General features: G+C 41.4%; 1 protein-coding gene and 1 pseudogene across 3 annotated transcripts in view; one reads left to right on the forward strand and one right to left on the reverse strand.

The window, feature by feature from the left end:
• The window catches only part of MGST2 (microsomal glutathione S-transferase 2), a 37,714-nt gene that overhangs the window by 17,060 nt on the left and 4,713 nt on the right, over positions 1-15,941 (reverse strand). For all 3 annotated transcript variants that reach the window (XR_015144196.1, XR_015144197.1, XM_086346637.1), the window contains exon 2: positions 14,330-14,429. Coding sequence is in view for 1 of the 3 variants with exons in the window: in XM_086346637.1 (XP_086202763.1) it covers positions 14,330-14,429 (100 nt within the window). In the remaining 2 variants the exon portion in view is untranslated. The remainder of the gene's footprint in view (positions 1-14,329; positions 14,430-15,941) is intronic.
• On the forward strand, positions 14,823-15,894 carry LOC147355081 (ribosomal biogenesis factor pseudogene; annotated as a pseudogene).

Genomic DNA, 15,941 nt, shown 5'->3' on the forward strand with positions numbered 1-15,941 from the left:
TCGCTCGCTCTCTCTAATAAAGAAAGGCCATGTGAGGACACATCAAGCCAAGAGAAGAAAGCTCTCAGCAGAAACAGCAGCAGCCAGAACCTCAATCTTAGACGTGCAGCCTCCATCACTGTAAAAAATAAATACCTGTTACTGAAGCCACCCAGGCTGTGGCATTTTGTTTTACCATGGCCCCTGGTGACAAATACAGGTAGGCTTTAGAGGAGGATGGAGTTTGAAAAGCTCCTCATGTAGTCCTTCTCTCATCTCGGAGATCTCGAGCCCTTTCTAACTCAGTGGATAAGTACAGCTTGTGCTTTCAGCTAATGTCTAAGGTCAGTACACTTCTAAGGAGGATGGAAGTGTGTTTATTGCCTATTATGTATCATTTTTGTCATTCCTACCGAAGAGCTGACTCATTACTAAAATCTTATTGTTATAGAATATTTGAAAAATTACTATTTTGTGATTTTCCTTTTTCCCATGGTTTTTAGACAAGCATTACAGTCAATAATTTTAGTTTCTAAATTTCAGGATTAGAATTCAAAGTGACTACAAGAAGTTAATAAAATGGCAAAAAAAAAAAAAAGACAGAACTGTAACAGAGTATAAAAAGAATAATATTTCTAAAGAATTCTCAGGTTCATGATGATTGGGTTTACTCTCGTCTTATGGCCAGTTAATCTGGGAATAGGAACCGAATAATTCAGCATTTAAGCAAATAGTGGTATATATAGGATGGAAGTAAGAGGTAATTCTTCCACCTTATGCTGAACTGATGGAATCATTGCTGGAATACTACATACGTTCCTAGGCTCCAGGTTTAGAAACAATATGAAAATTTTTTCAGTCTAAAGAGAACAACCAAATTTTTTAATGATTGAAAAAAAGCTGAATTTGTGCTACCTAGCTGCAAAATATAGAAGATGAAAGACATTTAATAATGATCCTTGAGTGTATGAAAAAGAATGAGGTCATCAGCAGCTGTTCTTCTCTTCCAGTGAGGATAGAATCAGAGGAAATATATTTAAATTACAAGATTAATTTATTATTTGGATCTACTTTTTAGATTTAGAAAAGCCTTTAATCTAAAGGGATCAAGGTGCTCAAATTAGACTAGAAAGACTTTTCTAAGCTTAGCAATAACATGAAGAAATGGCCCTTGGTGAAATTATAGTTGCTATTTTCACAGTTTCAAAGAATGTATTCTGGCAAAAGGCTGCAAAACTCTAGAGTCACCCCGAAGGCCCTCCCTAGAGGAAGGGAAGAGGAAATGAAGGGGGTCTCTAGAGAAGGGGTTAGTAACTGGCCGAGCGACTCGGGTAAACTGGCTCCATAATAATCATCTCTACTTGACAAATATTCAATCTGAAGTGACCCTCGGACAGGAAACAGGCACTTCAGGGGCAGTCAGAGTAGTTGCTATGAGATGTTGTCAAGGTCCACTCAAAGAAAGACTTAGTCATAATTCTTCTTGGCTACACTTAGGGCAAAGCAGCAAGAGGAAGAGTGGGAGAAAGGCAGCATTTCTGTTACTGACGAGGCCATGAGACCTTCAAGGGAGAAAATCAAATTTGTGAAAACTGTGTGAACAAACATAGAACCAGAATTGGCCCAAGAATTTAACCTGCTGAAAATCCAACACCAACAGGAAGTTCTCAGATCATGAAAGACAAAGTGGGAAGATGCAGAATTTCCTCCCTTGATCATTTTATAAATAGTATCTCCCAAAATTCAAACATTAATATATTACTGTCAAAAATTTAGCCTATCCATATTCTCTTACCAGCTTCCCTGGTGGCTCAGTTGGTAAAGAATCCACCTGTAATGCAAGAGACTGGCTGCAATGCAGGAGACCTGGGTTTGATCCCTGGGTTGGGAAGATCCCCTGGAGAAGGAAATGGCAACCCACTCCAGTATTCTTGCCTGGAGAATCCCATGGACAGAGGAGCCTGGTGGGCTACAGTCCATGGGGTTGCAAGAACTGGACACGACTTAGCGACTAAACCACTACTACTATACTCACTATTTTTCTATGAATCAACTTTTAAAAATTTATTTATTTTTAATTGAAGGAAAACTGCTTTACAATATGTTGGTTTCTGCCATACTTCTCAACATTTTTACTCAAACAAATGAGGAAAAAATTAAATCGTTCCCATTTGTGATAGTGATGTAAGAATACCACTTTATAAATAAAAGATAAGTATAAAAACAAATTAAGTATGAAATAATAAGTAATTGTATGAAAATTAAAAGTTGTCAGATTCTCATTAGATGCTGTTAACTGCTTGAGAACCCCATGAACAGTATGAAAAGGCAAAAAGATATGACACTGAAAGATGAACTCCCCAGGTTGGTAGGTACCCAATATGCTACTGGAGAAGAGTGGAAAAATAACTCCAGAAAGAATGAAGAGACAGAACCAAAGCAAAAACAACACCCAGTTGTGGATGTGACAAGTGATGAAAGTAAAGTCTGATGCTATAAAGAGCAATACTGCATAGGAACCTGGAATGTTAGGTCCATGAATCAAGGCAAATTGGAAGTAGTCAAGCAGGAGATGGCACGAGTGAACATTGACATTTTAGGAATCAGTGAACTAAAATGGACTGGAATGGGTGAATTTGACTCAGATGACCATTATATCTACTACTGTAGTAGTAGGCAAGAATCCCTTCGAAGAAATGGAGTAGCCATCATAGTCAACAAAAGAGTCCAAAATACAGTACTTGGATGCAGTCTCAAAAATGACAGGATGATCTCTATCCATGTCCAGGGCAAACCATTCAATATCACAGTAATCCAAGTCTAGGCTGCAACGAGTAATGACGAAGAAGCTGAAGCTGAACACCTATGTTCAGCTATGAAGGTCTATGAAGGTAGGTCTATGAAGACCTACAAGGCCTTCTAGAACTAACACCCAAAAAAGATATCCACTTCATTATAGGGGACTGGAATGCAAAAGTAGGAAGTCAAGAGCTTCCTGGAGTAACAGGAAAATGTGGCCTTGGAGTACAAAATGAAGCAGGTCAGAGGCTAACAGAGTTTTGCCAAGAGAATGCACTGGTCATAGCAAACATCCTCTTCACACAAGAGAAGACACAACACAAGAGAAGACTCTACACATGGACATCACCAGATGGTCAATCCCCAAATCAGATTGATTATATTCTTTGCAACCAAAGATGGAGAAGCTCTATACAGTCAGCAAAAACAAGACCACGAGCTCACTGTGGCTCAGATCATGAACTCCTTATTGCAAAATTCAGACAAACTGAAGAAAGTAGGGAAAACCACTAGACCATTCAGGTATGACCTAAATCAAACCCCTTACGATTATACAGTGGAAGTGAGAAATAGATTCAAGGGATTAGGTCTGATAGACAGAGTGCCTGATGAACTATGGATGGAGGTTTGTAACACTGTACAGGAGGCAGCGATCAAGACCATCCCCAAGAAAAAGAAATGCAAAAAGGCAAAACAGTTGTCTGACGAGACCTTACAAATAGCTGAGAAAAGAAGAGAAGCTAAAGGCAAAGGAGAAAAGGAAAGATATAAGCATCTGAATGCAGAGTTCCAAAGAATTGCAAGGAGAGATACGAAAGCCTTCCTCAGCAATCAATGCAAAGAAACAGAGGAAAACAATAGAATAGGAAAGACTGGAGATCTCTTCAAGAAACTGAGAGATACCAAGGTAACATTTCATGCAAAGATAAGCACAATAAAGGATGGAAATGGTATGGACCTAACAAAAGCAGAAGATACTAAGAAGAGGTGGCAAGAATACACAGAAAGTGAAAGTGAAAGTGAAGTCGCTCAGTCGTGTCCGACTCTTTTCGACCCCATGGACTGCAGCCTACCAGGCTCCTCCGTCCTTGGGATTTTCCTGGCAAGAGTGCTGGAGTGGATTGCCAAAATACACAGAAGAAGTGTACAAAAAAGATCTTCATGACCCAGATAACCACAGTGGTGTGATCACTCACCTAGAGCCAGACATCCTGGAATGCAAAGTCAAGTGGGCCTTAGGAAGCATCACTACAAACAAAGCTAGTGGAGGTGATGGAATTCCAGTTGAGCTATACCAAATCCTGAAAGATGATGCTGTGAAAGTGCTGCACTCGATAGGCCAGCAAATCTGGAAAACTCAGCAGTAGCCACAGGACTGGAAAAGGTCAGTTTTCATTCCAATCCCAAAGAAAGGCAATGCCAAAGAATGTTCAGACTACTGCATAATTGCACTCATCTCACATGCTAGCAAAGCATGCTCAAAATTCTCCAAGCCAGGTTTCAACAATACGTGAACTGTGAACTTCCAGATGCTCAAGCTGGATTTAGAAAAGGCAAAGGAACCAGAGATCAAATTGCCAACATCCATTGGATCATCGAAAAAGCAAGAGAGTTCCAGAAAAACATCTATTTCTGCTTTATTGACTATGCCAAAGCCTTTGACTGTGTGGATCACAACAAACTGTGGGAAATTCTGAAAGAGATGGGAATACCAGACCACCTGACCTGCCTCCTGAGAAATCTGTATGCAGGTCAAGAAGCAACAGTTAGAACTGGACGTGGAACAACGGACTGATTCCAAATAGAGAAAGCGTACATCAAGGCTGTATATTGTCACCCTGTGTATTTAACTTATATGCAGAGTGCATCATGCGAAATGCCAGGCTGGATGAAGCACAACCTGGAATCAAGATCACCAGGAAAAATATCGATAACCTCAGATATTCAGATGATATGACGCTTATGGCAGAAAGCGAAGAACTAAAGAGCCTCTTGATGAAAGTGAAAGAGGAGAGTGAAAAAGTTGGCTTAAAACTCAACATTCAGAAGACAAAGATCATGGCACCTGAGCCCATCACTTCATGGCAAATAGATGGGGAAACAGTGGAAACAGTGGCAGACTTTGTTTTTTGGGCTCCAAAATCACTGCAGATGGTGACTGCAGCCATGAAATTAAAAGACGCTTGCTCCTTGGAAGAAAAGCTATGACCAACCTAGGCAGCAGATTAGGAAGCAGAGACATTGCTTTGCCAACAAAGGTCCATCTAGTCAAAGCTATGGTTTTTCAAGTAGTCATGTATGGATGTGAGAGTTGGACTATAAAGAAAGCTGAGCGCTGAAGAATTGATGCTTTTGAACTGTGGTGTTGGAGAAGACCCTTGAGAGTCCCTTAGACAGCAAGGAGATCCAGCCAGTCAATCCTAAAGGAACTCAGTCCTGAATATTCATTGGAAGTCCTGAATATTCATTGGAAGCTAAAGCTGAAACTCTAATAATTTGGCCACCTGATGCGAAAAACCAACTCACTGGAAAAGACCCTATGCTGGGAAAGATTGAAGGCGGGAGGAGAAGGGGATGACAGAGGATGAGAGGTTGGATGGCATCACCAACATGATTGACGTGAGTTTGAGTAGGTTCTGGGAGTTGGTGATGGACAGGGAAGCCTGGCGTGCTGCAGTCCATGGGGTCGCAAAGAGTTGGACACGACCGAGTGACTGAACTGACTGACCGAGCATAAGACCCTTTTTCTGCTGAGTGGGGGAAGTGGCTGTCCAGAAGGGGTCAGGAACACGTCATGAGGACTTCCTGCTAAAATGGCAGACTGAACCCATGTTTATTTCTTCTCCCTCCTGAAACCTCACTAACATGCCAATTAAGGAATCAAAAAACAGATATAAAATCTTCAAGAATAGGGAGCATGGGAGCAAACACAGCAGTGGAAGAAAGATGGTAGCACATTTCTGAAGGAAAACCAGCATGAGGGGAAGAGCAGCTGAGTGGGCTGGTGTAGAAAGTGAACTAAGAGCCTGCAGGAGAAAGAACCAACGAGGACTGAGATAATCTTTGTCCCAGGATCCCAGAGGCTCAGGAAGTGGGGCCCACGTCCCTTGGAGGTCAAAGGCCAAAGCAGAAGAACTGGCTGAAAGACTGTAGAAGGTGGGCTTCGGTTCCCCTCCACCTGAGACCCACCCCCACTGCTCCATCACAGGAGTTGTTGTTCAGTCGCTAAGTTGCATCTGACTCTTTGTGACCGCATGGACTGCAGCACAACAGGCTTCCCTGTCCTCCACCATCTCCCGGAGTTTGCTCAAACTCACGTCCATTGAGTCACTGATGCCATCCAACCATCTGATCCTCTGTTGTCCCCTTCTCCTCTTGCCCTTAATCTTTTGCAGGATTCGGAAAGATTATTGCCTGGAGAAACTGAACCAGGGATTCTCCGGGCATTCCCAGGAACAGCAGAAGGTGGGGATGAAGCTCTGTGTTGATCATGATGCAAATTCATATACTGTACCATGGAAGAAGTGTCCTTCCTTCACCAGCCACACTGTCAGACTGCTAGCAGGCAAGCCGATTATACCCACCCTCCCCTGTCACCCCGTAGTCCCTCCTACCCCTAAGGAAGGTTAAGGGTTTTCTTCCTAAGAGAAAATAAATGGTCCCATAAAGATGACCTACAGATACTGACATCTGGGGTTCCCCCCAAGAAGAAAGCTGCCTCGTGACCCGTCACCCTTTAGTGAAGCTGCACACTCAGTAAGCCCTGCGCATGCACACAGAGCCTCCAGCTCACTCCCAAGTGAACTGAATTGCATAGACAGCCAGTCAAGAGTGACCTGACATTTGAGTAAGGCCTCTAGGATCTCTTTTGCTTGGATCACTTGGCTGGACCCTTGTTTTCTTGGCCTCATCAGGCCAGAGCACACCAGGTTCAGTCCTTGGTCCTCTCCTCTTCATTATCTACACCCACTCCCTTAAAGATGTCATCCAGTGTCCTGATTTGAAATCATCTTCATGTGCCAATGACTCCTGAATTTATATTTCCAGCTCTCTGCTACAATGCAGATTGGTATGTCCAACTATCTACTCTCTATGTCTGCTTGGATGTGTAAGCAACAATGTCTACTTTGCAGCCCTCTCTCTCTTAGTTCATCACAAGTCCATCCTTTAGGATGCTCAGGCCAAAACTCTGAAAGCTGCTCTTGACTCTTCTCACACTCCATATTTGTCATTTCAGGAAATCCTATTGGCTCTACCCTCAAAATATACCCAGCATCTGTCATATCTCATCATCTCTACTCTATCTTCCTGATTCAAGTCACTGTCACTGTCACCCTTTGCCTGAATCTTTGCAGTAGCTTCCTAACTGAATTTCCTGCATCTACCAATGCCTGAGATAGTCTTGGCAAAACAAAGAGATCCTTTTAAAATATAAGTTAGTCTTCTGCTTAAAACCCTGTAGTGACTTTCCATTTCACTTAAAAAAGCCAAAGTCCTAGCACTGGCCTTCAGTGGATGCCTGGCCTGGCCATCCATCACCTCTCTGGCTTTCCCTCTGACCACTCTCTGCTGCCTCCCTCTCTCAGCCACACTAACTTCCTTGCTAACCCACCAGACACATTCCCACTTAGAGGTTTTGCATTGGCTATTTCTTCTGTCTCAAAAGCATCTTCCCTACATGTTAACACGGCTAACTCCTTCATGTGCTTAAGTCTTTGCTCAAGTGCCACCTTATCAGTCAGGTCTACACTGTCCACCCTATTCAAATTGCAACCCACCCCAGCAACCCACACCCATGTGTCCATGCGATGCTTTTTCTTGTATTTCTTAACACTTACCACTCTCTTGCACAATATATTCTTTTCTTAAGTTACTATCTCTTAATTGTTTATTTTCTGTCTTCCTTGGCTATAAGGTAAACTTCAAAAGGGCAAGGATCTTTGTCTAAGTATCATATCCCAAGCTACTAAAACAGTACCTAATACATAGAGGTGCTTGAAAGATACTTAATGAGTGAATAACAAATAAAAATTAAAGACAACACCCAAAATAGACAAATAAGAAGGAACTTGGAAGAAACAGTAATGATAAAGGAAAACTTTTTTAAACAATATCATTAAAATCCTCAGATATAAGAGAATAAACTGCATCTATGAAACAAGAAAGGAATGATGTAACTGCAATAACAACAAGAACTAAAGGTCAAAGGATAAAAATTAATCCTTAAGAATTAAATTCATATCTGAATTTTTTTTGAAATCAATTAAGAGTTGGAAGTTCAAGAAATTCCCAGAAAGAATAAAAGCACAAGAAGATGACAACCTCAAGATAAAAGAAAACTAAAGGAACAGTCCAGGAGGTCAACTTACAACTTATATATATTTTAAGAATGAAAGAATGGGAAAAGAAGCTGACAAAATTTAGGGGTAAATAATATTAAAGAATATTCAAGAACAGAAGGGCATGAGTTTTCAGGCTACGAAGAGTCTCCTCTAGGGTTCAGTATAAGGGCTTTCCTAGTGGCTCAGGTGGTAAATTATCTGCCTGCAACATGGGAGACTGGGGTTCGATCCCTGGTTCAGGAAGATCCTCTGGAGAAGGGAATGGCAACCCACTTCAGTATTCTTGCCTAGAGAATTCCATGGACAGAGGAGCCTTAAGGGCTACAGTCCATGGGGTCACAAAGAGTCAGACATGACTGAGCAACCAACTGTGAAGAAAAATACCTCTGGCTGAGTCAGCACAGCACCATAACCTCTCAGGACAGGGATCAGGCCAAGACCTTCAAGCTTCTACAGTTTCCAAACAAAGGATCAGAACAGCACTGAGCACCTCAACAACAGCCATGGAAATCAGATAACAGTGAAACAAGGTTTTTGAAATTCTGAGGGTAAGGATTTTTTTTTTAAGGTAAGGATTTTTAACATAGAAATATATGCCTAACAAAGTCATCAATCAACTATGAGGCAGAATAAAAGCATATTCAGAAATGTCAAGACCTACCATTTCCCTTCTCTCAGAAAGTGCCTAAAGGGTATACTCCACCAAAATGAGAAATAAAAGATAAATAGCCTAATAGGAAATCCAGGAAACGGGGGATCCAAATCAGTAGTGTGCATGCTAAGTCACTTCAGTCGTGTCTGACTCTTTGCGAGTCTACGGACTGTAGCCCGCCAGGCGCCTGTGTCCGTGGGATTCTCTAGGCAAGAACACTAGAGTGGGTTGCCATGCCCTCCTCCAGGGGATCTTCCCAACCCAGGGACAGAACCAGTGTCTCTAACGTCTCTTGCATTGGCAGGCGGGTTCTTTACCACTAGTGCCACCTGGGAAGCCCCCAAATCAGTAGAGTACAAGGGAAGCTCCTAGGACAATGACAGGAAATCCTGGGGTGACAGCTACGTAACAGACCTAAAGTGTAACCTCCAGATTGGAGCAGAAAAATGGAAGATTCAAGCAGAAATGACTCAAAAACCCAACCCAACCACTCCAAGGTATCACTAGCTTACTTGATGTATTTAAATGTATTAGAGGATTTTCAGCTCTGCTAAAGATACGAAGATGAAACTAAGCAAGCAAATAAAGAGGCAAATATTAACCCCACATAAACAAAAAACTACACAAGAAGGAAAGGTAATCATAGTAAACTACTTGATTCAGCTTTGAACATTATCTACTTAATCACAATAACATAAACATTGACTATGGATTTAACTCGATGAAGTGATGTAACTTTACAGAAAGGATGAGGTGAGGAAAAGAAGAATCAGAGGAGCATGGAATTTTTTCTTCCATAAAAGGAAGTCAATTGATAATATCTAAAATTTCTGACAAAAACGACAGAATGATCTCTGTTCGTTTCCAAGGCAAACCATTCAATATCACAGTAATCCAAGTCTATGCCCCAACCAGTAACACTGAAGAAGCTGAAGTTGAACGGTTCTATGAAGACCTACAAGACCTTTTAGAACTAACACCCCTAATAGATGTCCTTTTCATTATAGGGGACTGGAATGCAAAAGTAGGAAGTCAGGAAACACCTGAAGTAACAGGCAAAGTTGGCCTTGGAATATGCAATGAAGCAGGGCAAAGACTAATAGAGTTTTGCCAAGAAAATGTACTGGTCATAACAAACACCCTCTTCCAACAACACAAGAGAAGACTCTATACATGGACATCACCAGATGGTCAACATCAAAATCAGACTGATTATATTCTTTGCAGCCAGAGATGGAGAAGCTCTATACAGTCAGCAAAAACAAGACCAGGAGCTGACTGTGGCTCAGATTATGAACTCCTTATTGCCAAATTCAGACTTAAATTGAAGAAAGTAGGGAAAACCACTAGACCATTCAGGTATGACCTAAATCAAATCCCTTATGATTATACAGTGGAAGTGACAAATAGATTTAAGGGACTAGATCTAGATAGAGTGCCTGATGAGCTATGGCGTGAGGTTCGTGACATTGTACAGGAGACAGGGATCAAGACCATCCCCATGGAAAAGAAATGCAAAAAAGCAAAATTGCTGTCTGGGGAGGCCTTAAAATATGGGTGAAAAGAAGAGAAGCGAAAAGCAAAGGAGAAAAGGAAAGATATAAACATCTGAATGCAGAGTTCCTGAGAATAGCAAGAAGAGATAAGAAAGCCTTCTTCAGCGATCAATGCAAACAAATAGAGGAAAACAACAGAATGGGAAAGACTAGAGATCTCTTCAAGAAAATTAGAGATACCAAGGGAACATTTCATGCAAAGATGGGCTCGATTGATAAAGGACAGAAATGGTATGGACCTAACAGAAGCAGAAGATATTAAGAAGAGGTGGCAAGAATACACAGAAGAACTGTACAAAAAAGATCTTCACGACCCAGATAATCATGATGGTGTGATCACTGACCTAGAGCCAGACATCCTGGAATGTGAAGTCAAGTGGGCCTTAGAAAGCATCACTACGAACAAAGCTAGTGGAGGTGATGGAATTCCAGTTGAGCTATTTCAAATCCTGAAAGATGATGCTGTGAAAGTGCTGCATTCAATATGCCAGCAAATTTGGAAAACTCAGCAGTGGCCACAGGACTGGAAAAGGTCCGTTTTCATTCCAATCCCAAAGAAAGGCAATGCCAAAGAATGCTCAAACTACCGCACAATTACACTCATCTCACATGCTAGTAAAGTAATGCTCAAAATTCTCCAAGCCAGGCTTCAGTAGTACGTGAACTGGGAACTTCCTGATGTTCAAGCTGGATTTAGAAAAGGCAAAGGAACCAGAGATCAAATTGCCAACATCCACCAGATCGTTGAAAAAGCAAGAGAGTACCAGAAAAACATCTATTTCTGCTTTATTGACTAAGCCAAAGCCTTTGACTGTGTGGATCACAATAAACTGTGGAAAATTCTGAAAGAGATGGGAATACCAGACCACCTGATCTGCCTCTTGAGAAATTTGTATGCAGGTCAGAAAGCAACAGTTAGAACTGGACATGGAACAACAGACTGGTTCCAAATAGGAAAAGGAGTACGTCAAGGCTGTATATTGTCACTTTGCTTATTTAACTTATATGCAGAGTACATCATGAGAAACGCTGGGCTGGAAGAAACACAAGCTGGAATCAAGATTGCCGGGAGAAATATCAGTAACCTCAGATACGCAGATGACACCACTCTTATGGCAGAAAGTGAAGAGGAACTCAAAAGCCTCTTGATAAAAGTGAAAGTGGAGGGTGAAAAAGTTGGCTTAAAGCTCAACATTCAGAAAACAAAGACCATGGCATCCGGTCCCATCACTTCATGGGAAATAGATGGGGAAACAGTGGAAACAGTATCAGACTTTATTTTTCTGGGCTCCAAAATCACTAAAGATGGTGACTGCAGCCATGAAATTCAAAGATGCTTACTCCTTGGAAGGAAAGTTATGACCAACCTAGATAGCATACTCAAAAGCAGAGACATTACTTTGCCAACAAAGGTTCGTCTAGTCAAGGCAATGGTTTTTCCTGTGGTCATGTATGGATGTGAGAGTTGGACTGTGAAGAAAGCTGAGCGCCGAAGAATTGATGCTTTTGAACTGTGGTGTTGGAGAAGACTCCTGAGAGTCCCTTGGACTGCAAGGAGATCCAACCAGTCCATTCTGAAGGAGATCTTCAGATCTCCTGGGATTTCTTTAGAAGGAATGATGCTAAAGCTGGAACTCCAGTACTTTGGCCACCTCATGCAAAGAGTTGACTCATTGGAAAAGACTCTGATGCTGGGAGGGATTGGGGGCAAGAGGAGAAGGGGACGACAGAGGATGAGATGGCTGGATGGCATTATTGACTCGATGGACGTGAGTCTGAGTGAACTCCAGGAGTTGGTGATGGACAGGGAAGCCTGGTGTGCTGGGATTCATGGGGTTGGACACGACTGAGCGACTGATCTGAACTGAAAATTTCTGAGTCAATAAATAGCAGTGAACACATAGTATTCAGAAATATGGAAATAAATACCAAAAGTAGTAAAAAAAAAAAAAAAAAAAGAAAGAAAAGAGTGCTAATGGCTGTCTCTGTGCATGGATTGGGGGTAAGAAGAATTATTTCTTGTTATAAGGTTTGTAACCTCATTTTATCTTCAGACTACAAACATGTATTACCTTGCTAAAAAAAATAAATATTACTTTTGGGATGTGGGACATATCAGCACCAAATCCGTACTCTCCACTTGATATAAAGATTCAAAGGTAATGGAAATGACTTCCTTATCATGTGGTTCAATGTTATTTAAAATCATACTTTGGGTATAAAATTTCAGCCATGTTAGATTAATAACTAACTCTAGTGGAGAAGGCAATGGCACCCCACTCCAGTCCTCTTGCCTGGAAAATCCTATGGACGGAGGAGCCTGGTGGGCTGCAGTCTATGGGGTCACTGAGGGTCGGACACAACTGATCGACTTCACTTTCACTTTTCCCTTTCATGCATTGGAGAAGGAAATGGCAACCCACTCCAGTGTTCTTGCCTGGAGAATCCCAGGGACAGTGGAGCCTGGTAGGCTGCCGTCTAGGGTCGCACAGAGTCGGACACGACTGAAGCGACTTAGCAGCAGCAGCAGTAGAAATCTAGAGTTGTACACCATTGTACCTTTAGTCAACAGTAATGTATGATATACTCAACGTTTTGCTAACAGGGTAGAGCTCATGTTACACAGTATTACCAGATTAAAAAAAAATGTAAGCATGTCTGTGCACCTCTTATACTACCAGTGGTATTCATCATATTTTTAAGCCTAGGGAATAGTGTGTACCATCCTCGTTGGAGCAATTTGATGGACAAGAGACCAATGGTGTCAGCTCAAGGGCCTAGTCTGACCCAAACTGATTCAAGACACAATAAAAAGCCTGAATAATTCCATTACTGCTACTGCTAAGTCGCTTCAGTTGTGTGCTGCCATCTATGAGATGAGAATCCCCCATCCCTGGGATTCTCCAGGCAAGAACACTGGAGTGGGTTGCCATTTTCTTCTCCAATGCATGAAAGTGAAAAGTGAAAGTGAAGTCGCTCAGTCGTGTCCGACTCTTAGCGACCCCATGAACTGTAGCCTGCCAGGCTCCTCCATCCATGGGATTTTCCAGGCAAGAGTACTAGAGTGGGGTGCCATTGCCTTCTCCAGAATAATTCCTTTATCATTATACAAATCAAATCTCGTAGTTTAAATTTTTTTCACACACACAAAAAATCAGGTCTAGATCACTTTATAGGCAAATTCTAACAACTTTGAAGGAATACACTTTTCCAATCTTATTCAAATTCTTTGAGAAAATAATTCTCTCATTCATTCTGTGAAACTAGTATAATCTTGATATGAAAATAAGCAAGGACCATACAAAAAAAAGAAAAATTATAGTCCAACCTCAGTTATGAACAAAGATGAAAATTCCTGAAGTATTAACAAAAGAGCCACTCAGTGCATAAATGGTGACATATGCAACAGTTTTAAAAGCACTTGGTTGGGGGAATTAAATATAAAGGGAGACCTGGCATCTTGCATCAGGCAGAGTCATGGTGGAACATTCTGTGTGGATCTGAAAACACAAGGAGCGCAAGATGATTTTAAAAAAACACTATGAATACAATGAAATAGCTTCCTTATTACTACGGGTTTCTGGGTTCAGGAAATGGTCCATTGGCAGAGGATAATACTTACTTGCCTCTGCTTCAAAGTGGATAAGAAGAAATAAAGATTTTAGATGGAAAATGGACAGCATAACTAATCCAACATGAGGCTACTGAACTCTCAGGGGGACCCCTCCAGGCTCTTGGACCAAACTGCCATGTTTAGAGACATACAGCAGTCCCTCCTCCAAGATTCCTGCCTTTTCTATGAATGGATCCTCTGAATTTGTACTATGGGTGGGTGGAAACTCCATGCACTGATTACTTCAAGCCTCAAGGATCCTGAGAAGGGTCTTGGCCGTAAAGAGTAGCTTGTTATAATGGCGTATCTTCTCTGCGCATCTTTCCCCTAATTAGGAATTGTGTGTATGTGGCAGGTCCATATTCCAGAAGGGAAAAGCATTACTCACTGTGCACGAAATATTCTCTCAAAATCTGGCGACCCAGAGACTGATGGGGGCGTAACTTTGTATTTTGATCTCGCCTTTCCTACCTGCATAGCAAAATAACCTGCAAGTAAAAAGGAATGAACGTTAAAAATGTGGCACATCATCATTTATTAGTAAAATGCACTACATACCTATTAAAATGTCTAAAATTTAAAAAGTCAGATCGTACCAACTGAAAAAGACAGACAGCTGAGGATGCAAAAGCAACTGAAATTCTCATACATCACTGGCAGGAATGTAAAATAGTACAACCGCCTTGGAAAACCATTTGGAATTTTTTAGTTAGACATATATTGACCATATGATTCAGTCAGTCCACGACTCGACATTTTCCCAAGAGAAATGAAATCATAGAAACACCTGCACACAAATGTTCACAATAGCTTTATTTGTAATAGCTAAAAATCAGGAACAACTTGCTGACAATTAACTTTATATGTCAACAAGGCTAACCATGGTGCCCAGTTGTTTGGTCAACACCAGTTCAGATACTGCTGTGAAGATAATTTTTCAGAGGTGATGAATATTTACATCCGTAGACTTTGAATAAAGCAAATTTTCCTGCCTACTGTGCATGGGCCTTACCCATTCAGTTGAAGGCCCTAAGGAAAAAGCTTGAGGTCCCCCACAGTGGAAGAGAATTTTGCCTTCCTTTGGACCAAGACTGCAATATCAGTTCCTTTTTTCTTTCTGCCACACCATGCGGTATGTGGGATCTTAATTCCTCAACCAGGGATCAAACCCATGTCCCCTGCATTGGAGCACGGATTCTTAACTACTGGATCACAAAGGAAGTCCCAGCAACGCCAATTCTTGTTGCAATATCCCGTCTTGCAACAGACCCTGCAAATTTCAGACTTTCTAGCCCCAACTCTTATAAGAGCCAATCTTTTAAAACAGATGTGTGAGAGTGTGTATGTGTACCCTATTGGTTCTGTTTCTCTGGAGAACCCTAACATAAATGTCTATCAACAAGTGAGTGGATAAACAATTTGTGGTATATCCATACAATAAGATACCACTCAACAATAAAAAGTAATGAACTAGTAATAAACAAAACAACATGGGTGAATCTCAGAACAGTTACGCAGAATGAGGCGCGTGCAGACGGCATCACCTGGAACTTGAGCAGCTGCACAAGAATCTGAGAGTGACCAAGGACAAACTAAGAGAGCAGGAGTCCAGGCATGTATTCCGCACAGTCAGCCAAAAAAGCTTTCAGGTTAAAGATAAAGCAAAACTAGTTACCAAGATCTTAAGGAGATAAACACTGTGAATGATGAAAAAGTTAACAGAGTGAATAAAGCTTTTGTGGATATACAAAAGGAAGTTGCACACACGTCTCCAAGGGCCTTTCTCTTGAACCTCTGCAGAAGCACCTGATTCCTCAGCAAGGTCATGAAAACAAACCAGTTAATGTCGATGAAGCTACAAGTTTGATGGCGCAAGTGTAATACGCTGGTAATGCATCAAATTCCCCCAAATGAATGTTTAAATGTTTTATAGCAAAAAAATTATGCTGAATGAAAGAGGCAAGACCCAGCCCCCTCAAAAAAAGGTACTACTGTATAAG

Source organism: Bos grunniens, chromosome 17 (assembly GCF_055505025.1).
Source record: "Bos grunniens cultivar Pamir isolate PY7600 chromosome 17, Bosgru_T2T1.0, whole genome shotgun sequence".
Taxonomy (NCBI): domain Eukaryota; kingdom Metazoa; phylum Chordata; class Mammalia; order Artiodactyla; family Bovidae; genus Bos; species Bos grunniens.